The sequence below is a fragment of the Pongo abelii genome, chromosome 12 (genome assembly GCF_028885655.2).
Source record: "Pongo abelii isolate AG06213 chromosome 12, NHGRI_mPonAbe1-v2.0_pri, whole genome shotgun sequence".
NCBI lineage: Eukaryota > Metazoa > Chordata > Mammalia > Primates > Hominidae > Pongo > Pongo abelii.
The window spans coordinates 74,265,420-74,290,718 of NC_071997.2; the positions used below are offsets into that span (position 1 = coordinate 74,265,420).

At 34.4% G+C, this 25,299-nt stretch overlaps 1 protein-coding gene and 1 long non-coding RNA gene across 12 annotated transcripts in view; both read right to left on the reverse strand.

The window, feature by feature from the left end:
* The window catches only part of VRK2 (VRK serine/threonine kinase 2), a 112,395-nt gene that overhangs the window by 47,881 nt on the left and 39,215 nt on the right, over positions 1-25,299 (reverse strand). For all 11 annotated transcript variants that reach the window (XM_054548156.2, XM_024242223.3, XM_063713667.1 and 8 more), the window contains 3 exons: positions 24,606-24,693; positions 22,582-22,687; positions 21,296-21,388 (listed from right to left, as the gene is read on the reverse strand). In XM_054548156.2, the coding sequence (XP_054404131.1) occupies positions 21,296-21,388; positions 22,582-22,687; positions 24,606-24,693 (287 nt within the window). The remainder of the gene's footprint in view (positions 1-21,295; positions 21,389-22,581; positions 22,688-24,605; positions 24,694-25,299) is intronic.
* LOC134759706 (uncharacterized) lies at positions 19,293-21,289 on the reverse strand. The gene is made up of 2 exons (XR_010136288.1): positions 20,071-21,289; positions 19,293-19,978 (listed from the first exon to the last, which is right to left on the reverse strand). It is a non-coding gene; the product is annotated as an uncharacterized LOC134759706 (long non-coding RNA).

Consider the following 25,299-nt stretch of genomic DNA (forward strand, 5'->3'; position numbering starts at 1 on the left):
AACTTTTCAAAGCACTAACTTTCTTAGGAACTATGCTTTATTATTGGGGATAGGTGATTTAAGTAGACCACAATCTACTTAAAGTATACACATTACTAAAATATAAACACATTTCCCCTTATGATAGAAATTAAACCCTTATTGTTCCATTTCCTATAACTAGAGGAATATCTATCATCAAACCATATACCTGGGAAGAACTATATTTACTAAGTCTAGTAAATTACCGTTTTCTTAATCTAACCAGAATATAAGTCTTGTTTCACAAATCTAAAGAGTTCTTATAGGGCAAAATACGAAAAGGTGTCTTTTGTTATCAGCATACCAGTCATAAAAAATATTATTATTTTCTAGCTGTTACTGCGTGCTTACTACGTGCCAGATGCTGGTTGAAGACTTGTACATGTTTAAATCATTTGATTCTTCTAATGCCACTTTGAGTGAAATACTATTATCCTTATTTGTAGATGATGAAACAGATCAAAGAGGTGAAATAACTTGGCTAAAAACACAGGGGTAACAAGAGGTAGAGCCAGGACTTAGACGCAGGGAGTCTGATTCCAGAGCTCATATCCTAGACTGAATTCTGAAAATTGAAAGTTGCATAAAATATGACTCTAGAAAATAGTCCCAACCTTCTTCTATCGAACCTTTTGCCTGGGATTAAGAGAAGGTAAACACCCTTCTTTTTATATCTTCTTTCTGATTCTGTATAAGAATACAACTTTAGAATAAATAAGTAGACTATATAATAAAGAGGAGATCCCAACACACATGTTAAAGAAGTGCTTGCAGGCCTTACGTGTAAAACAAATCATTTTAGAAACACTAACTGGTCTGGTCCCACCTGGAGTGGCTACAGGCAAAATAAAAGTAGATGCCTATTTCTGCCCTCTGTTCTCACCTCTCCCCTTCCTTTCTCTTTCCCTATCCTAGTGCCCACAGTGTGTGTGTGTGTGTGTGTATGTGTGTATACAAACTGGTATTCATGCTAATGTGTGAGGAAGTTACATAGAACAGAACATTATCCTGAGATTTCTATTAAAATTACTTGGAAATTTTATTATATTAATCTCCACCCAAAGACTTCTAAGTTCCTGTATTAATTTTGCAAGGATGCTGAAACAAGGTACCATAACCTGGTGGCTTAAATAATGAAACCGTATTGCCTCAGAATTCTGGAGTCTAGAAGTCTGAAATCAAGGTGTCAGCAGGGTTGGTTCCTTTGGAAGGTTGTGAGGGGTAATCTTTTCCATTCCTCTCTCCTAGGTTCTGGTGTCTCAGGCATTTCTTGGCTTATAGACGGTATTTTTCCCATCTCTTCACATTGTCTTCCCTCTATACATGTGTGTCTCCATGTTCAAATTTCCCCTTTTTATAAGGACACAAGTCATACTTGTACCCAAGAAGTAATTTCTCATCCCTCCCTCCTCTCCACCCTCCCAAATATCTAATGACCGGTATTCCACACTCTATGTCCATGTGTAATATTATTCTGTATTTGACTGTGTTTCTAAGTTGCTTCACCTAACAATAGTATCCACTTCCATCCATGTTGCTGCAAATGACAGGATTTCACTCTTTTTATGGCTGAATGATATTCCATAGTACATGCATACCACATTTTATCCAATCATCCACTGATGGACACTTAGGTTAATTCCATATTTTTGCTATTGTAAAGTGCTGCAATAAACATACAAGTGCTGGTATCTTTTTGATACAATGATATCTGCTCCTTTTGGTAGATACCCAGTAGTGGGACTGCTGGATTGAATGGTAGTTCTATATTTTTAGTTCTTTGAGACATCTCCATACTATTTTCCACAGAGGTTGTGCTTATATTCTCACCAACAGTGTATAAACAATCCCTTATTTCTGCATCCCCACTAACATGTTATTTTTTGTCTTTCTCATAATAGCTACTCTGACTGGCATAAGATGATATCTCAGTGTGGTTTTAATTTGCATTTCTCTGATGATTAGTGATGTTGAGCATTTTTTCCATATACTTATTGGCTATTTTTATGTCTTATTTTAAATCATACCTGTTCATGTCTTTTGCCCACCTTTTAATGGGGTTATTTTTTTTTCTTGTCAAGTTCCTTATAGATTCTGGATATTAGCCCTTTGTCATATGCATTGTTTGCAAATATTTTCTTCCATTCTGCAGGTTGTCTGTTCACTCGGTTGATTGTTTCTCTTGCTGTGCAGAGGTTTTTCAGTTTAATTAAATCCCACTTGTCTATTTTTGTTGCTTAAGCTTTTCAGGTCTTAGTCTATAATTATTTACCTGGACCAATGTCCAGAAGAGCTTTCCCTTGTTTTACTTCCAATATTTTTTATAGTTTTAGGCCTTACATTTAGGTCTTTAATCCATCTTGAGTTGATTTTTGTATATGGTGAGAGATAGGGGTCCATTTTCATTATTCTGCATATGGCAATCCAATTTTCCCAGCACAATTTATTGAACAGGGTGTCCTTTCCCCAGTGTACATTTTTGTTGACTCTATCAACAATCACTTGGGTGTAGACATGTGGCTTTATTTCTCGGTTCTCTATTCTGTTCCATTGATCTATGTGTCTATTTTGATACCAGAACCATGCTGTTTTGGTTACTATAGCCTTGCAGTATAATTTGTGGTCAGGTAATGTGATGCCTCCAGCTTTGTTCTTTGGGCTTAGGGTTGCTTTGGCTATTCAGGCTCCCTTTTTAGTTCTATGTAAATTTCAGGATGGTTTTGTCTAATCTGTGAAAAATGATGCTTGTATTTGGGTAGAGATTGCATTGAATCTGTAGATTGTTTTGGGCACTGTGCTCATTTTAACAATTCTTCCGATCTATAAGCATGGAATGTTTTTCCATTTGTTTGTGTCATCTACAATTTCTTTCATCACTGTTTTGTAGTTTTCCTTGTAGAGATCTTTCACTTTCTTGGTTAAATATATTCTTAGGTATTTTATTTCATTTTTGTAGTTACTGTAAATAAAATTGCCTTTTCGATTTGGTTCTTAGCTTCACTGTTATTGGTGTATAGAAATACTACTGATTTTTATACGTTGATTTTATATCCTCAAACTTTGCTAAATTCATTTATCAAAATTAAGAGTTTTTTGCAGGAGTTTTTAGGGTTTTCTAAATATAAGATCATATTGCTGACAAACAGAGATAATTTGATTTCTTCTTTTGCAATCTGGATGTATTTCATTTCTTTCTCTTGCCTGAATGCTCTAGCTAGGCTATCCACTACTATGATAAATAGGAGTGGTAAAAGTGGGCATTCTTGTCTTATTCCAGTTTGTAGGGAGATTGCTTTCAACTTTCCCCCATTTAGTATGATGTTGGCATATATGGCCTTTGTTATTTTGAGGTATGTTCCTTCTATGTCTAGTTTGTTGAGGGTTTCTATCATGAAGAGATGCTGAATTTTATCAAATGCTTTTTTTCTGCATGTATAATCATATGGTTTTTATTTTTAATTCTGCTTATGTGATGAATCACATTTATTGATTTGCCTATGTTGAACTATTCTTGCATCCCTGGAATGAAACCTATTTGATCATGGTGTATTATCTTTTTAATGCACTGTGGGATTTGGTTTGCTAGTTTTTGTTGAGGATTTTGCATCTATGGTCATCAGGGATATTGATCTAACGTTTTCTTTTTTGTTTTGTCCTTGTTTAGCTTTGGTATAAGGGTCACACTCGCTTTGTAGAATGAACTAGGGAGAATTTCCTCTTCCTTGATTTTTTGGAAGTTTCAGTAGGATTGATACCAGTTCTTCTTTGTACTTTTGGTAGAATTTGGCAATGAATCCATCTGGTTACGGGCTTTTTTTGTTTGTTAAGATTTTTCTATTACCGATTCTATCTTGCTACTTTGTTATTGGTCTCTTCAGGATTTCTATTTCTTCCTGGTTCAATATTGGGAGGTTGTATGTTTCTAGGAATGTATCCATTTCCTCTAGGTTTTCTAGTTCATAAGCATATAGTTGTTCACAGAAGTCTCTGATGATCTCTTGCATTTCCGTGGTAGTAGTTGTAATGTCTCCTTTTAAATTTCTGATTATGTGTATTTGGATCTTCTCTATTCTTGGTTAGTGTAGCTAGTAGTTTATCAATTTAGTTTTTCTTTTTAAAGAATGAACTTTTCATTTTGTTGATTTTTTTAATTTTAATTTTTATTTATTTATTTATTTTTTGGTCTCAATTTCACTTAGTCCTGCTCTGATCTTTGCTATTTATTTTCTTCTGCTAGCTTTGGGTATGGTTTGTTCTTGTTTTTCTAGTTTTTTGAAATGTGATGTTTGGTTAATTTGTGATTTCTTCTTTTGAAGTACACACTTAAAGATATAAACTTCCCTGTTAGCAGTGCTTTTTTCTGTATCCCAAAGGCTTTGGTATATTGTGTCTCCATTTTCATTCATTTCAAAAAATTTTAAAATTTTTATCTGAATTTCATCATTGATCCAAAGATCAGTGAGGAATGTGTTGTTTAATTTCCATGTATTTGTGTAGTTTCAATAATTACTCTTGGTATTAATTTCTAGTTTTATTCCACTGTGGTCTGACATGACACTTGATATGATTTTCATTTTTTAAAATGTATTGAGGCTAGTTTTGTGGCCTAACATACAGTCTATCTTGGAGAATGTTCCCTATGATGATGAGTAAAATGTATATTCTGCAGCTCTTGGAATACCTGTTTCATCCTTTTGATCTAATGTTCAATTAAGTCTAGTCTCCTTGCTGATTTTCTGTCTCAATGATCTGTCTGGTGTTGTGAGTGGGGGTTGAAGTCTCCCATTATTATTGTATTGCTATCTCTTTATTTAGGTCTCGTAATATTGTTTTATGAAGGCTGCTCCTGAGTTCAGGGCGTGCATATTTACGACTGGTATAGCCTCTTGTTGAATTGTTTTATCATTATATAATAACCTCCTTTGTCTTTTTTTTCTTTTTTAACTGTTTTTGATTTAAAGCCTGTTTTATCTGATATAAGCATGGCTACTCCTGTTAGCTTTTGGTTTCCGCTTGCGTGGAATATGTTTTTCAATCCCTTGCCCTTCAGTCTATAAGTGTCTTTACCAGCAAGGTGAGTTTCTTGTAACTAGTATATAGTTGGTTCATTTTTTTAAAAAAAATCCATTCTGGCAATCTGTGTATTTTAATTGGAGTATTTAATCTATTTATATTCAAGGTTAATATTAATACATGAGGGCTTTTTCCTCATGATGCTTTAACAGCTTTTGAGAAGGTACAATTCAACCCACAGCAGTACCCACTGTCAATTTCTCTATGTGAATGTGCTAATAGAGTTTTCTGCAAGGAAACAGTCTTAATGGCTATATTAAATAGTAAAGATCATTTGACACATTGGGTAGATCCTTCCCAATGGGAATTTAAGAAATCTACAAATGACTTAGTTACTATACCTGGCTATATACACTATATCCAGCTCTACTTGGTTGGCTTGACCTGTTACTCCTGAACATCGATTAATAAATTCATTTATGCATTAATCTATTTAATTGCTCATTGTGACCTCATCACTTATTGAATGCTTATTATGTTTCATGCTCTATACCAGCTTCTGGAAATGTAAGTTGAAATAAACACAATCCCTGTTTTCCTATTTATAAGATAAGAAACATGCTCTCCTGATGTACATATATATCAAAGAAATCACATTCACCTGGTTCTATACCAGTAGTTTCCTAAATCAGATTTTAGCTAACAACCAGTTCTACCCAGTGAATCAGACAGAGGCTATGAGAGATAAAAGGGACCAAAGAAATCACATGATCTAGGCTGCTGGATTTATAGAAAGAGAAAGTGTGGCACAGAGAAGTCCACTAAAAAAAGTCACAAAAAAAGAAAAAGAGAGCTTAAGTACAATTAGAATAATTATCTGTATTTCTATATTCTCATATTTTAGGATGAAGAAGAAAATGGAAGATAAAACTGTACCTGACATTAAGGAATGACTGTGAAGTCTGTTAATAGTAATCACATTCTGACATCGTCAATTCTTAGTTTTTGGAGATGCATACATACTAAAGTATTTAGGTAAAATGTAATGATATCTATAATTTACTTTAAAATATTTCCATCAAAAATAGATAAAAAATTTAAAAGTGATAGTCATATGTAGTTCTCTATTTTTCAGTATGTTTAAAAATTTTCAAAACAAAAAACTGAAAATATCATATTGTTCTACAAGGAAAACTATATATCTAACAGCTTCTTACTTGCCTCAGAATCTTATGAGCACTGGAAAAGAAGCCTCACAAAATATTTTTTTTTATTATACTTTAAGTTTTAGGGTACATGTGCACAATGTGCAGGTTAGTTACATATGTATACATATGCCATGCTGGTGTGCTGCACCCATTAACTCGTCATTTAGCATTAGTTATATCTCCTAATACTATCCCTCCCCCCTCCCCCCACCCCACAACAGGCCCCAGAGTGTGATGTTCCCCTTCTTGTGTCCATGTGTTCTCATTGTTCAATTCCCATCTATGAGTGAGAACATGTGGTGTTTGGTTTTTTGTCTTTGCGACAGTTTGCTGAGAATGATGATTTCCAATTTCATCCATGTCCTTACAAAGGACATGAACTCATCATTTTTTATGGCTGCATAGTATTCCATGGTGTATATGTGGTACATTTTCTTAATCCAGTCTATCACTGTTGGACATTTGGGTTGGTTCCAAGTCTTTGCTATTGTGAATAGTGCCGCAATAAACATATGCGTGCATGTGTCTTTATAGCAGCATGATTTATACTCCTTTGGGTATATACCCAGTAATGGGATGGCTGGGTCAAATGGTATTTCTAGGTCTAGATCCCTGAGGAATAGCCACACTGTCTTCCACAATGGTTGAACTAGTTTACAGTCCCACCAACAGTGTAAAAGTGTTCCTATTTCTCCACATCCTCTTCAGCACCTGTTGTTTCCTGACTTTTTAATGATCGCCATTCTAACTGGCGTGAGATGGTATCTCATTGTGGTTTTGATTTGCATTTCTCTGATGGCCAGTGATGGTGAGCATTTTTTCATGTGTCTTTTGGCTGCATAAATGTCTTCTTTTGAGAAGTGTCTGTTCATATCCTTTGCCCACTTTTTGATGGGGTTGTTTTTTTCTTGTAAATTTGTTTGAGTTCATTGTAGATTCTGGATATTAGCCCTTTGTCAGATGAGTAGGTTGCAAAAATTTTCTCCCATTTTGTAGGTTGCCTGTTCACTCTGATGGTAGTTTCTTTTGCTCTGCAGAAGCTCTTTAGTTTAATGAGATCCCATTTGTCAATTTTGGCTTTTGTTGCCATTGCTTTTGGTGTTTTAGACATGAAGTCCTTGCCCATGCCTATGTCCCGAATGGTAATGCCTAGGTTTTCTTCTAGGGTTTTTATGGTTTTAGGTCTAACATTTAAGTTTTTAACCCATCTTGAATTAATTTTTGTATAAGGTGTAAGGAAGGGATCCAGTTTCACCTTTCTACATATGGCTAGCCAGTTTTCCCAGCACCATTTATTAAATAGGGAATCCTTTCCCCATTGCTTGTTTTTCTCAGGTTTGTCAAAGATCAGATAGTTGTAGATATGCGGTGTTATTTCTGAGGGCTCTGTTCAGTTCCATTGATCTTTATCTCTGTTTTGGTACCAGTACCATGCTGTTTTGGTTACTGTAGCCTTGTAGTATAGTTTGAAGTCAGGTAGTGTGATACCTCCAGCTTTGTTCTTTTGGCTTAGGATTGACTTGGCGATGCGGGCTCTTTTTTGGTTCCATATGAACTTTAAAGTAGTTTTTTCCAATTCTGTGAAGAAACTCATTGGTAGTTTGATGGGGATGGCATTAAATCTATAAATAACCTTGGGCAGTATGGCCGTTTTCACAATATTGATTCTTCCTACCCATAAGCATGGAATGTTCTTCCATTTGTTTGTATCCTCTTTTATTTCCTTGAGCAGTGGTTTGTAGTTCTCCTTGAAGAGGTCCTTCACATCCCTTTTAAGTTGGATTCCTAAGTATTTTATTCTCTTTGAAGCAATTGTGAATGGGAGTTCACTCATGATTTGGCTCTCTGTTTGTCTGTTATTGGTGTATAAGAATGCTTGTGATTTTTGTACATTGATTTTGTATCCTGAGACTTTGCTGAAGTTGCTTATCAGCTTAAGGAGATTTTGGGCTGAGACAATGGGGTTTTCTAGATATACAATCATGCCGTCTGCAAACAGGGACAATTTGACTTCCTGTTTTCCTAATTGAATACCCTTTATTTCCTTCTCCTGCCTGATCGCCCTGGCCAGAACTTCCAACACTATGTTGAATAGGAGTGGTGAGAGAGGGCATCCCTGTCTTGTGCCAGTTTTCAAAGGGAATGCTTCCAGTTTTTGCCCATTCAGTATGATATTGGCTGTGGGTCTGTCATAGATAGCTCTTATTATTTTGAGAGATGTCCCATCGATACCTAATTTATTGAGAGTTTTTAGCATGGAAGTAAAGCTCTCCTCAGCCAAATGTAAAAGAACAGAAATTATAACAAACTGTCTCTCAGACCACAGTGCAATCAAACTAGAACTCAGGATTAAAAAACTCACTCAAAACCACTCAACTACATGGAAACTGAACAACCTGATCCTGAATGACTACTGGGTACGTAACGAAATGAAGGCAGAAATAAAGATGTTCTTTGAAACCAACGAGAAGAAAGACACAACATACCAGAATCTCTGGGACACATTCAAAGCAGTGTGTGGAGGGAAATTTATAGCACTAAATGCCCACAAGAGAAAGCAGGAAAGATCCAAAATTGACACCCTAACATCACAATTAAAAGAACTAGAAAAGCAAGAGCAAACACATTCAAAAGCTAGCAGAAGGCAAGAAATAACTAAAATCAGAGCAGAACTGAAGGAAATCGAGACAAAAACCCTTCAAAAAATTAATGAATCCAGGAGCTGGTTTTTTGAAAGGATCAACAAAATTGATAGACCGCTAGCAAGACTAATAAAGAAAAAAAGAGAGAAGAATCGAATAGATGCAATAAAAAATGACAAAGGGGACATCACCACCGATCACACAGAAATACAAACTACCATCAGAATATACTACAAACACCTCTACGCAAATAAACTAGAAAATCTACAAGAAATGGATAAATTCCTCGACACATACACTCTCCCAAGACTAAACCAGGAAGAAGTCGAATCTCTGAATAGACCAATAACAGGAGCTGAAATTGTGGCAATAATCAATAGCTTACCAACCAAAAAAGAGTCCAGGACCAGATGGATTCACAGCCGAATTCTACCAGAGGTACAAGGAGGAACTGGTACCATTCCTTCTGAAACTATTCCAATCAATAGAAAAAGAGGGAATCCTCCCTAACTCATTTTATGAGGCCAGCATCATCCTGATACCAAAGCCAGGCAGAGACACAACAAAAAAAGAGAATTTTAGACCAATATCCTTGATGAACATTGATGCAAAAATCCTCAATACAATGCTGGCAAACTGAATCCAGCAGCACATCAAAAAGCTTATCCACCATGATCAAGTGGGCTTCATCCCTGGGATGCAAGGCTGGTTCAATATACGCAAATCAATAAATGTAATCCAGCATATAAACAGAACCAAAGACAAAAACCACATGATTATCTCAATAGATGCAGAGAAGGCCTTTGACAAAATTCAACAACCCTTCATGCCTCACAAAGTATTTTAAATATCGAAAGCACGGATTCTAAATCATAATTATTATGCTGTTTTCTTCAATATTTTCCATCCATCACTATCCCCCAATAATAATAAGACTCTAGTAGCCCATATTCAGATAGCTATCATTTACGTCAGATTTCAAAACAAGAATTTTTTAATATGGCTCTAATCTGGTTTGGCCCATGTTAAGAATATATTTGGAGAATAGAAACACTATTAACCTAAAAAATGCGTTTGATTAAACAATTTTAAAATACTTTAATAAACAAATTGATGTTTAGTAAAATAGCAGTATTAACACATTACACAAAGTTAGGTGGAAAAAATTTAGGATAGAGTTTATTTTTATTTGAAAAATAATACTGAGAGAACCTTAAAACAGTTTATAGAACTGATCCATGAAATCTAGATATATAGCAAATTATCAAAGTTCAAAAACAATGTATTCATATGACAGTTATACTGAGACAAAGAAAAATTCTGTGAAAGTATATAATTTTAAAATAATCCTACTAATGTAAAACTCATATTAATTTTAAAAGTCCAAATAATTAAAATCACAGGAACTATTTCCAAAGTCTCTTTACTTATCTGAAAATATACAGCAGAACCTCACTAGGAAGGAAAGAATAACATGCATGTTAATCTGTACTATAACCCTATCCACATAAAACCCTATCCACTTTAAAGGAGTCTCACCAGCTATACCACCTAGTAATATTATAGTATCATTAAGCTAAAATATATAACACTATTCTGGAGATAATAAAATATAGAGATATTACAGTAAGTAAATTTTATATTGTTTATATATAGAAGTGACTAAAACTAAATTTTATAGATGTTCAACACAAGAAACACTACTTCTAAATAGTGACCATATTATGTGCACATTCCATGCAAAATTCTTACAAACACATTCACACTCCATTTTACAAGCAACCTGGATTGATAAATGGATTGTGTTAGAATTCCCTTCAGCAGACAGTAAACAAGCAGATTTAATGAGGCTTATGACCCTGCCCTATGAATATCCTACGAACTTTGAAAGTAAGTATTTTGCCACCAGATACAGGTCAGGTATTACAATTCCTTCTTCCAGATCACTAAATTTTTTTCTACTTTTCAACTTCCTTAACTGTACAACAACAGGCAAGACACTTTGGAAACACTATAAGAAACATTACCTTCTGCAATGAGCTTTAAGTATTTGAAGAACACATTTTCATAAAATCATAGAATTTTAGAGCTAGAAGGAACCTTTGAGATCACTTAGTTGAAATCTCATATTTTATACACTAGAAAGCCAAAACCTATACAGGTTAAGTAATTTGCAATTCTGCTTAATGGCAGTGCTGAAACTAGAACCTAGTCTCTTGACTCTTAGTCCACCACAATTCCCAGGAATAAAGAAGGCACTAAGACAAGTGTTTTTAAAGAACACAGGTATACTAACATCCACATGTTGACATGAAGAATTATTCTGTACCTGTGAGGGCCATCCTCTTTGACCTAGTAACGCAGGTTGAGAACAGAAACACATGCAGCATAATGGGGCAAGGACCTCTACAATCAAGGTATTCCTGGCACTGAGATGACAGATATTGCATCAAGACTGGCCTCATGCCTTAAGCAGTCAATAAAGTATTTCTTAAAGGGTTATAGGAAAGGAATACAAATATACATGCTGTGAGGAATATAAAAGAAGTATATCTCAGGAGTTCATTCTAGTTCAGAATGTAAGACAACACGAAGGCAAGTGAGACCTGAGCACTCAAAGGCTTAAAATATACATTAGGAGCTATAGGAAATTAGAAAAAGGAAAAGCTCAGTATAGACCAGAATCATTAAGAAAGGCTTCATATAAGCTGTTGCATGAAAAGAATATGTCTCTGATAAACAAAGAGGGGCCTTTGCAGATGTGAGCATCTGCATCACTGAAATAAAAGTTGTAATCTCAAACTGCATCAACTTCCTCCAAGTGACACTGGGAGATACAGGCAAGTGGGCATTACTCAAAACACCACTATCATTTTTGGTAATTCCATTATAAATGAGGAAATCAGAAAGATACATTTGTTTTCCAAATACTAGATCAGCACTCATAAGGCTACCTTTGTAGCTATCAATTCTGCAACACCATATCATCAACTTCCTTCAAGTGATACTGGGAGATACAGGCAAGTGAGCATTACTCAAAATGCCACTATCATTTTTGATAATTCCATTATAAGTAAGGAAACCAGAAGGATACATTTGTTTTCCAAATACTAGATCAGCCCTTATAAGGCCACTGTTCTAGTTATCAATTGTGCAACACCATATCATATTCCAAAATCAGCAAGGTTTCAAAGAGAGCTTAAAAATTTAGGTTAGGTGGTCCAAGAGGATAATATCTACCTACCTATCAGTGAAGCACAAATTTGTAATTATAAACATAGTATTATTAAAGCATACAACATAATGCCTAACACAATAAATGACCAAAAAGTTAGTTAAGATGGATTTTTATTGTCTTTTCTAAAGACGTATCACTTCTGTAAGTACATGTTTCTTAATATAGTCATGCATTGTGTAAGGACAGGGATATGTTCTAAGAAATGTATTGTTAGGTAATTTCATCATTGTATGAACATACTAGAGTATACTTACACAACCCCTGATAGTACAGCCTTCTACACACCTAGGCTATATGGTACAACTTATAGCTCCTAGGCTACAAACCTGTACAGCATGTTACTATAAGTAAATACTGTAGACAACTGTAACACAATGGCATTTGTGTATCTAAATATATCTAAACATAAAAAAGGTATATTAAAAATACTGTATAAAAGATTTGAAAATGGTATAGCTGTATAGGGCATTTACCACGAATGGAACTTACAGGTCTAGAAGTTACTCTGGATGAGTCAGTGAGTGAGTGGTGAGTGAATGTGAAGGCCTAGGACATTACTGTATGCTACCGTAGACTTATAAAACACTGTACACGTAGGCTACATTAAATGTGTTTAAAGTTTTTTTCTTTCTGCAATAATAAATTAACCTTAGCTTACCATACCATACTTTATAAACTATTTATTTTAAAACTTTTTGACTCTTTTGTCATAACACTTAGCTTTAAACACACATTGTATAGCTGTACAAAAACACTTTCTTTATATCCTTATTCTGTAGGCTTTTTCTATATTTATTTTTTTATTTTTTAAACCTTTTTGTTAAAAAATAAGACACAATCACACACACATTAGCCTAGACCTACACATGGTGAGGATCATGAATATCACTGTCTGCCACATCTCATCCCCCTGGAAGGTCTTCAGGGGCAATAACATTCATGGAGCTGTCCTCTCCTGTGATAACAAACAATCTTCTGGAATACCTTCTGAAGGGCCTGTGTGAGGCTGTTTTACAGTTAACTTTTTTTATATAAGTAGAAGGAATATACTCTAAAATAATAATAGTACAATAAACATATAAACTAGTAACATAGTTGTTTATTATCATTATCAAGTACTATATAGTGTACATAATTGTTACGTGCTATACTTTCATACAAAGAGCAGCACAGGTTTGTTTACACCAGCATTACTGCAAACGCATGAGTAATGTGTTGCCCTATGGCATTACTATGGCTGTGATATTACTAGGCAATAGAAACTTTCCAGCTCCATTATAATCTTACAGGACCACTGTTGTATATGTGGTTTGTTGTTGACTAAAACATCATAATATGGTATATGACTGTATAATTTAATTTTAATTTTTAATTTTTAATTTACATTTTTAACCAAACCAGTATAGGGGACAAACTACATTTCCTCTGCTAAATATGATACGACCACTGTTGTTGTAGCAAGTACTACAATAAAAATTACAAACTTTCGTAAATAGTCCCTCTCCCCCTAAAAAACTTGAAAGATTAAAAAAAAACCACATAAAACAAGATGAAAACACAACAAATATAGTAACAAATGTATACCAAATAACAGCAATAATTTTTATTTAAAAAAAAACTATAAGAGAACAAGGAGACAGAGAGAAACACACTAATAAGAGTAGACGTTTAAACACCACTCTTAGTACAAAACAGCTTAGGTGGACAAAAAGTAAATAAAGATATAGATGACATAAATACAGTGAATAAGGTAGATCTTTTGGATTTTTGCTGCATTTTACGTTCTGAAAATAAGACTACCTTTTTCTCAAGCAAACATGGAAGACTGACAAAAACTGATCAGCTTTTAAGTCACAATGAAAGCATCAGTGCATTCCAAAGAGTAAACTTATTATAAACAATATCATAATAATATTGTGATAAGTCTAGGCATTAATAAAAACAATATTTAAAGGCCCTTCCACATAAAAATTTAAGAGTTTCCTACTGAACTACTTTTTTGGTGAAAGAAAAATACAAACTTTCCAAAAGAATAAAGAGAACAAAAACATTACATATCAAAATCAATTAGATATAATATAAAACAATAAGGGAGGAAAATTCACAGCCTTAAACTCTTATGGAAGGACACCCAATTGGAGAACTAGAAAAAGAAGGGAAAGGTAAAACTAAAAGAGTACATATGAAGACATGATAAAGAAAAAGTCAGAAATTAATAATAAGAAAAAAGAAAAAATCTCATTAATGAATCAAAATTGAACTTTGTTGAAAAATTAACAAAAGGGACTACTACTGGCCACCTTCATAAGGATAGAAAAAGGGAGAAAGCAAAACAAAATTTAAAATAACTAGAGAAAAACAATCATTGAAGTAGGAAAAATTTAAGTCATAAGAAACTACAATGCAGACCACTGCACAAATAAAATTGAAAAAATAGATAACATGAATAACTAAAACAGACACTCAAATAGAGATAAAGAAGTTAACCAATTTCCATAGAAAAAAGTAGAGAATCACAAAGAACTACCTCGCAGAAAAGCAAAAGAATCAAATAGTTTCACATTCAAAGACCAGACGGTTCCAATGTAACAGAAATAGTTCTAAAACACAGAAAATAAAACCTCCAAATTCTTTTTATGAACCAAATATACTGGTACCAAAATATGATAAAAACAGAACAAAATTAGAAAACTATGGATCAATATCACTTATGAATATCAATATGAAATCACATCATAAAATATTAGTGAACTTCAACATTATACTAATATTATGCCATAACACATTGAGATTTATTCCTTAAAAGGTTGGTTCAATATTAGAAGCTCAGCAATATATTATACCATATTAAAAGATTTGAGACAAATATGATTACTTCTATAGATATTAAACAAGATTCTGAAAAAATTCAATACCCATTCCATAAAAATTAAACACATTCAAGAACATAAGCGCTGACAGATATTTTCTTGACTTTATAAACAGATACTCACACACTCATATTCACACATATATTCACAAACATATACACAAACCTTAGTCGTAAAGCCACCATCACATTTAATGAGGTAATACTTCAGGCATTTCCAATAAGATTAGGAAGAGTAAAAGATTATTACGTTTCTTACTATTTAATACTGTACTGAATGTATTAGACGATGCAATTAGACAAGACAAATTAAATACAAGAACTGTAAAAGAAGAAAAACTACAGTATCTACTTGCATATGACGGTTTTCTAAGAAAACTCTAAAGAACCATTACTAAAACTACTCCGAACCACAAAATAATTCTGTAAATTAACAGGATATAAAATTAATGCATGGAAATAAAAATTCTTCATATACATAAACAAAAATAATAAGAAAGAATAAATCCACTGACAATATCAACAACAAGGTATAATATTTTGAAACAAACATAATAAGAAATATACAAAACTAGTAAGAGGAAAGCTTTAAAATAATCTTAATGACCTAATGCAAAATTGATGAAAAACAGAAACATTCCTTGTTCTTATATGAACTTCTATACATCATAAAGATGTGAGGTCTCCCCCAAATCAATTTTAAAACTTAACATGATTTCAATGAAAATGCCAACAAGTATTCTTTTTTTTTTCTTTTGAGACGGAGTCTCGCTCTGTCACCCAGGCTGGAGTGCAGTGGCACAATCTTGGCTCACTGCAAGCTCCGCCTCCCGGGTTCACGCCATTCTGCTGCCTCAGCCTCCAGAGTAGCTGGGACTACAGGTGCTTGCCACCACGCCCAGCTAATTTTTTGTATTTTTAGTGGAGGTGGGGTTTCACCATGTTAGCCAGGATGGTCTCGATCTCCTGACCTCGTGATCCGCCCGCCTCGGCCTCCCAAAGTGCTGAGATTACAGGCGTGAGCCGCTGCGCCCAGCACAAGCATTCTTTTTAAATGAAACTAAACAAAATAATACAGAAAATCCAGTATAAATAGCTAAGATAACACTGAAAAAGGAGAACTACAGGGAACTACTAGTCCAATCCAATGTTAAATTACATTATAAAGCTTCAGAAATTAATGCACCAGTATTTATGGCTGGTATTGTTATATAAATAGACAAATCAGTGCGATTCAACAGGAAGTACAGAATAAAACCAAATACATGAGGAAACTGAGTATATGACAAAAGTAACAACTAATATTACTGAAGCAAAGATATATTTTAAAATAAATAGTGTTGGAACAACTGGAAAACCACTTATAATAAACTGTAATGAATAAGAGAGCTTTAAGTTTAAAAAATAAAGGGTATTCAATTAGGAAAAGAGGAAGTCAATTTGTCCCTGTCTGCAGACGACATGATTATTTATTTAGAAAACCCCACCGTCTCAGCCCAAAATTTCCTTAAGCTGATAAGCAACTTCAGCAAAGTTTCAGAATACAAAATCAATGTGCAAAAATCACAAGCATTCTTATACACCAATAATAGGCAAACAGAGCCAAATAATGAGTGAACTCCCATTCACAATTGCTTCAAAGAGGATAAAATACCTAGGAATCCAACTTACAAGGGATGTGAAGGACCTCTTCAAGGGGAACTACAAACCACTGCTCAACGAAATAAAAGAGGACACAAACAAATGGAAGAACATTCCATGCTCATGGATAGGAAGAATCAATATCACAAGAATGGCCATACTGCCCAAGGTAATTTATAGATTCAATGCCATCCCCATCAAGCTACCAATGACTTTCTTCACAGAATTGGAAAAAACTACTTTAAAGTTCATATGGAACCAAAAAAGGCCTGCATTGCCAAGAAAATCCTAAGCCAAAAGAACAAAGCTGGAGGCATCACGCTACCTGACTTCAAACTATACTACAAGGCTACAGTAACCAAAACAGCATGGTACTGGTACCAAAACAGAGATATAGACCAATGGAACAGAATAGAGCCCTCAGAAATAATACCACACATCTACAACCATCTGCTCTTTGAGAAACCTGACAAAAGCAAGCAATGGGGAAAGGATTCCCTATTTAATAAATGGTGCTGGGAAAACTGGCTAGCTATATGTAGGAAGCTGAAACTGTATCCCTTCCTTACACCTTATACAAAAATTAATTCAAGATGGATTAAAGACTTAAATGTTAGACCTAAAACCATAAAAACCCTAGAAGAAAACCTAGGCAATAACATTCAGGACATAGGCATGGGCAAGGACTTCATGTCTAAACAAAAGCCAGAATTGACAAATGGGATCTAATTAAATTAAGAGCTTCTGCACAGCAAAAGAAACTACCCTCAGGGCGAACAGGTAACTTAAAGAACAGGAGAAAATTTCTGCAATCTACTCATCTGACAAAGGGCTAATATCCAGAATCTACAAAGAACTCAAACAAATTTACAAGAAAAAAAACAAACAACCCCATCAAAAAGTGGGCGAAGTATATGAACAGACACTTCTCAAAAGAAGACATTTATGCAGCCAAAACACACATGAAAAAATGCTCATCATCACTGGCCATCAGAGAAATGCAAATCAAAACCACAATGAGATACCATCTCACACCAGTTAGAATGTCGATCATTAAAAAGTCAGGAGACAACAGGTGTTGGAGAGGATGTGGAGAAATAGGAACACTTTTACACTGTTGGTGGGACTGTAAACTAGTTCAACCATTGTGGAAGTCAGTGTGGCGATTCCTCAGGGATCTAGAACTAAAAATACCATTTGACCCAGCCATCCCATTACTGGGTATATATCCAAAGGACTATAAATCATGCTGCTATAAAGACACATGCACACATGTTTATTGCGGCACTATTCACAATAGCAAAGACTTGGAACCAACCCAAATGTGCATCAATGATAGACTGCATTAAGAAAATGTGGCACATATACACCATGGAATACTATGCAGCCATAAAAAAGGATGAATTCATGTCCTTTGTAGGGACATGGATGAAGCTGGAAACCATCATTCTCAGGAAACTATCACAAGAACAAAAAACCAAACACCGCATGTTCTCACTCATAGGTGGGAATTGAACAATGAGAACACTTGGACACAGGAAGGGGAACAACACACACCGAGGCCTGTCATGGGGTGGAGGGAAGGGGGAGGGATAGCATTAGGAGATATACCTAATATAAATGAGGAGTTAATGGGTGCAGCACACCAACATGGCACATGTATACATATATAACAAACCTGCATGTTGTGCACATGTACCCTAGAACTTAAGGTATGAAAAAAAAAATGAAACCAGGTGGAGCAAATGAAATATCACACATTGCTGATGGGAATGTTTAATGGTACAGTCACTCCAGAAAACAACTTGGCAGTTTCCAAGTGAAACATACACTTTCATATGACCCAGAAATTCCACTCCTAGTTATTTACTCAAAAGAAAGTGAAACATATGTCTCCACAAAAGGCTGTATGTGAATGCTTAGCTTATAGCAACTTTATTTATAATCGTCAAAAACTGAAAGCAACCCAGATAGCTATCAACAGGTGAACAGAAATTGTAGCAGTTTTCAATAGAATACTACTCAGCAATAAAAAGGAATGAACTACTAATGACCTACAAAGATAAATTTCAAAAGCATTATGTTAAGTGAAGGAAGACAGACACAAAACAGTACATACCTTATAATTCCACTTACATACCATTCCTGAAAATGTAAAAATATAGGGACAGAAATCATCTCCTGGGGCTGGGAGCTATGCCAGGAGAAGGGGACTGATTCTAAACAGGAATGAAAGAACTTCTGGGAATGGAAGAAATGTTCTACATCTTGGTGGCAGTAGTGGTTACATGATATATACATCTGTCAAAAGATATCAAACTGTACATTTAAAAGGGTGACATTTACTGTTTGTAAATTATATCTCAAAAAAACCGAATCTTTAAAAAGTATGCAGATATTGCCAAATTTCCCTTCCACTAACTTTCTTATACCATTTAATTTACATTCCCAAAGGGCATTCTAAAAGTGCTGGTACCTTTATCAGCCTCAATATTATCAGACTATTATTTTAGACCTCTCCAATTTGATAAGTCCTGTAAAAAGGGTGCCTCGCTGTTTTGGTCTCCTTATCTTTTCATTTTTCACAAAGGTGGCCTTTTTTCCTGTTTCTAGGACAGTCATATTCCTTCTCTGTTCTGTTTATTCATTCTTTTCGATCATCGCTTTAACAAGGTATTTAGTGTTTTTCTTATTTTTTTTTTTTTTTAGTACCGGCTAGAAATTCTCAAATATTTGTTATCTATTTACCAGTTTCTCATTCACCTTTCATTTTGAAAAAATTTTTATTAAGAAATGTAACCCATGCAAAGATCAAATATTCAATTACATTTTTTCTAATTTTTTATAGACTCAATCATTTAACTCTTTAAACGTGATAATACAGTAACAACTAGGTATGCTGTTATTTAAGTTTAAATTAAGTTAAATTAAAAATTCAGTTTCTCAATACTAATATTTTAATATTAAAAATATAATCTACGTTTTTTAAATAGACTATATTTTTTAGAGAAGTTTTAGGTTTGATTTAGGTAAATTTAGAGCAATGTAGGTAAAACTGAGTGGAAAATACAGTGAGTTCCCATATACCTCAAGCCCACAAAGTCTCTCCACTATCAACATCCCTCACTAGAGTGGCACATTTTTTACAGTGAATGAACCAAGAATGACAGTCATTATCATCCAAAAGCCACAGTTTACATTATGTTCACTCTCGGTCTTGTCCATTCTATGGATCTTAATAACCAAATGATGACATGTATCCACCATTATAGTATCATGCGGAATAGTTTCACTGACCTAAAAATCCACTGTGCTTCACTCATTCATCCTTCCTCTCCCTTCTAACCTATGGAGATAGTAAAAAATTGATCTTTTTACGGTCTCTATAGTTTTGCCTTTTCCAGAATGTCATATAGTTGAAATTATATAGTAACTAACCTTTTCAGATTGGCTTCTTTTACATAGTAAAATACATTTAGGTTTCTTCCATGTTTTTTCATGGCTCAAAAGTTCATTTCTATTTAGCAATGAATAATATTCCATTATCTGGATGTATCAGTTTATCCATTCACCTACTCAAAGACATCTTGGTTACTTCAATGTTTTGATGAGCATGAATAAACCAACTAAAAGCATTCACGTGCAGGTTTTTGTGTGGATATAAGTTTTCAACTCATTTGGGTAAATACTAAGGAGCACAATTGCTGCTTGGTATGTTAAGAGTGTCTAGCTTTCTAAGAAACTGCCAAACTGTCTTCCAAAGTGGCTGTATCATTTTGCATTTCCATGAGCAACAAATTTCCATGAGCAACAAATGAGAGTTCCTGTTACTCCAAATACTCATCAGCAGTTGGTACTGTACTGACCATGTTTCAAGTACTTAGCCACATATTGCTAATGGCTACCATACTGGACAGTCAAACAGAATATTTTCATCATTACACAAAGGTTTAATGGAAAAGCTTGCTTAAAACTTTTTTTTTTTTTTTTTTTGAGATGGAGTTTCTCTCTTGTTGCCCAGATGGAGTGCAATGGCACCATCTCAGCTCACTGCAACATCCGCCTCCTGGATTCAAGCAATTCTCCTGCCTCAGCCTCCTGAGTAGCTGGGATTACAGGTGCCCACCACCACACCCAGCTAATTTTTGTATTTCTAATAGAGACAGGGTTTCACCATGTTGGCCAGGCTGGTCTCAAACTCCTGTCCTCAGGTGATCCACTCACCTCTGCCTCTCAAAGTGCTGGGATTACAGGCATGAGCCACTGCGCTCGGCCTCTCTGCTTAAAACTTAATTGGTTATACAGTACGAAATGATGAACTAATATAACAGCGTTTTAACCTCTACATAAATCCATCACTACTCCCACTGGATTTTGATGGTTCTTTGTTTATCTATATTTGCTCAGAAATTCAAATTCCTGCTCAGCCACTTCTTAACTGTGTGCCCATTAACATATTATTTAACCCCTCTGACTCTCAGTTTCTCATCCTAATTACTCATTAGTTTGGTACAAAGATTAAAATAGATAAGCAGGTAAGATAAATTACAACATTCATCATGTTACGCTCTCATTTGTAAACTCTTCTGGGTTAGAAGTTTGTTTTCTGAATGTTTGTTTCATACATTAAAGACCTTTATTAAAAGCAAAAGTATGTATTTACCCGGTCTGGATTTTTGTAACCCAAAAGTAGATTTGCTGCTTTTATATCACCATGAACATATTCATTTTCATGTATATATTCCAGTACATCCAACTGTGAAAATAAATAGATAAAATAAGGTTATACTGCTATTTAGAACTCATGATCAATTTCAACATTTTGAATATAGAATAACATGGGTTTTTTTCATATTAACAATGACAAATTGATGTATTTCACAACTACTGGTTAGTTAATTATTCTAAAATATCACATCTTCTGGTTGCTCATCCTAGAAAAAAGTAAAATGATCCTCAAAAATCAAGTATTTTAGCTGAAGTTCCGAAGGAAGAAAATCAGGATTCAAAAATGCTTATGCCTAATTCCTGATAGCCCAGTAGCCAAACCGCACTGCACAAAGAGGAAAAACATAGCATAAAATCAGAGATCTATGGTGAAATAATCTTGAAACCCACTCAGCAATTCCTCACCTAAACAATAATTATAAATCAAGCCTTGAGAATCTCAGAACAAAATGCCATGTCCATGAGCAAAGGGAAAGGTATTCTTCCTCTGTATGGTAATAGAAAACTCCTTAGCTTCATCTCTAAAGCCCTTCAGCCTTGCATGTTACATACACTTAGTACTCAATAAACATTTGCTGGCTTCGAGGATGGATAAATGAGAAAATTAATGCATTCTATTTGCTGCATTCCAATCTGGCATAAGCAGCTTCATGCTACTCAAAGTGAAAAAATGAGACTTAAACAAACCAAATACAAACATATAAGACAAATATGTAGTATAAACAAATGTGTGCCTGAGTACAATTAAGAGTTCGCTGCTTCTGATTTGGCAAAGTGTATTTTATTCATTGCCACAACTAATTATTGCCACCATCCCAAACTCACAATAAAAACTTTATAGCACCCCCCTACCATCACATGTTTAAAATGGCTGACAATATATTTTGCCATAATTTACATTGTTATAACTGACAAAAGAAAGGTTATTCTTACAGCAATGAAAGCTTGTTCTGGTATGTAAAACAAAGCTCTAAGGAAAAAGAATATCAGACTGGAGAACCAAAGCCTAATTGAGTTTGCAGTGCCAGACACAGCACATTCTGTCACTTATAGAGCCCACTGTTATCAATTTCACCAAAATAGCCTCTACTCCTAATAACTGATGTCTCTAGGGCAATAATCCTTCATTCTCTAATAATTCCAGAAAGGGAAAAGATTTCTATATGGCAAGAAGTAAATAATTTGGAAATGGAGCATGCGAAATAAGTAATTCTTTCTTACCATTCGGATACCTAATTGCAGGACAGTTGACTTTTTAAAGGTACCATTCTGGCCTGAGATCTTCTGTAAATCTATTCCTAGTCTTTCCATTACCATAAATCTGTAACTGTAAGAAAAAAGCATCAAAAAGAGATCATCCTGAGAAAGTAATGCTTGAAACTGTCTATTTAATTTGAAACAAGAAAAATTACACTAAACCTAACAACTTGGTATAATGCAATCTAAACCATTAGAGAATGAATGCACGTTCATAATTCTGCTATTCTTTCGCAGAAACTGCTCAATATTTACTTTGCAGCTGGTTTTCTATAAGAGAATGCTGTACTGAACCATTCACACTGTTTTACATAATGAAAAAATCTTTTTAAATTAGATAGTACTGAATGCAATTCATTTTGACTCCATGACTTTCTTGCCATATGGCCTTGAACAAATTATTGTCCACACATGATTTTTTTTTTTGAGACAGAGTTCTGCTCTGTCACCAGGCTGGAGTGCATTGGTGCAACCTCAGCTCACTGCAACCTCCACCTCCCAGGTTTAAGCGATTCTCCTGCATCAGCCTCCCAAGTAGCTGGGACTGCAGGCATGCACCACCACACCCAGCTAATTTTTGTATTTTTAGTAGAGACAGGGTTTCACCATGTTGGCCAGGACGGTCTCGACCTCTTGACCTCATGATCCGCCTGCCTTAGCCTCTCAAAGTGCTGGGATTACAGGCATGAGCCACCATGCCCAGTCACATGAATTTTATATTTGTTTCTTGATAAGATCATATTTATCGTCTCTATACATTTATAAACATGTCTTTTTTTAAGTGCACTTCTTCCTTTTCTGTTCTGTTTGGCACCTTCCATACCTTCTTTCCTTCCCTTCATTTATATATCCACATCAGCCCCTATTCTATATCTATGTATGCATACACAAACACACACACTTAAGAATTTGTTTTATAGAAATGTGATCATATTATAAGTATTTTCTCCATCTTACTTTTTTCAATAGTATCTCATCAAAATCCTTCTAAGGCAACTAGTATAGCTCTAATGGACTTCTTTAATGGGCTACACATGACATGATATGAATGTACCATGATTCAATAAGCCATTCAGTCCCCCAGTGGCAGTCCTTTACTTCAAGATTACTGTTTGCTCATTTTTTTTAATTTAAAGCATTTAGAGACCATTTCAACAAAGTACTGACATCTGAGCTTATTCTCTCATCTATGAAATAAAAATAATGTCACCTATTTTAACAGGCTATTCAAAGGACAAAACAAGATAAAGTATATAAAAATCTCTGGCACAAAAGGGTAAATAAAAAATGACAGACTTTTTTTCTTTTTTCAAACACTATTAATAAATTATATATATAGGACTAGCATATTTGGTGGTTTTAAAGATATTTCTATAACTTATTTGTTGTGCTTCTCCTCAAGAGATAGAACTTAATTCTCCTCTCTCAGGACCAATGGATCTATCTAGTGACTAGCTTCTAGCAAAGAGAATAAAGCAGAAGTGATAATATCCCTTTTAAGATTATATTACAAAAAACGATGACTTCCTTCTTGAATGCACTTGTCTGCATGCTCTCCCCCTGCCCCCCAATTAATTGCTCTAGAGGAAGCCAGCTATTTTTCATAACACTCAGGTAGCTTATGCAAAGACCCACATGATCAGGAAGTAAGAAGGCCTGCCAACAATCACATAAGTAAATTAGAAGCAGACCTTCTTAGGCCTACCAGTAGCCACATGAGGAACCCTGAAAACAAATACTTCCCCAGATGAGCCTTGAAATGAATGTAACCCAGCAGACAGCTGACTATATACCCTTATTAGAGATCCTGATCTAGAATCATCCAGATAAGCCACTTGCAGTCTCTTCACCCACAGAAACTAAGACAATACAAGTTTGTGGTTATATGCCAATATGTTTTGGTAATTTGTTACATGGCAATAGTTAACTCATAGACCATATAAGGAATAGTTATAAAGAAATATTTGATTATAATAATTCCATTTTACCTTTTTCCCTTGAATTCAGTCAGACCAGATCCATAAAACAGAGGAATTCCTAAATAATCAAGTTGTCTGCGTTCTATCCACTTTTTGACTACAAAGACAAATTTATTTTTAAAAGGATTCATGTTATTTGAAAAGATACTTGTCACCTTTCTACAGACAAATTTATTTAGCTAACCAAAAAAGTAATTAGATCTTCCTAGAAGATAATTTTTTTTTCATCAAACATCTCCATCTAATGGCCTCAAACTGTTACCACTATAATTAACAAAAAATTAGAAAATTTTAAATTAAATCAATAAAAACAAGTCTTAGTCTTTGTATATTGATACCATATATATTAATGTTTCAATCTATAAAAAGAATTCATTATCTTATATGCTAGCTAAATTTCTAAATATAACATACGTTAACCACCAAAATATCAGTAGAGAGATGGCTTTTTCTTCCCTATTACTTCAAAATCTAAAACCATAATGGACCAAAAAAAAAAAAAAAAAGAAAAAAAAAGCAGAAATTGGGCAGAAAAACCATCTTAGTTTTAAATTATTTTATACAAAAACTGGTTTTGATTAGTTTACAAAAAATCAAATCCACTTAAAGTTAACTTTCATCATTTTTTTCATGACTCTAGCCTATGTTTTTTATGTTTAAGACAGCTCTACTGATAAACAATCAAGTTTAATGGATTCTATTT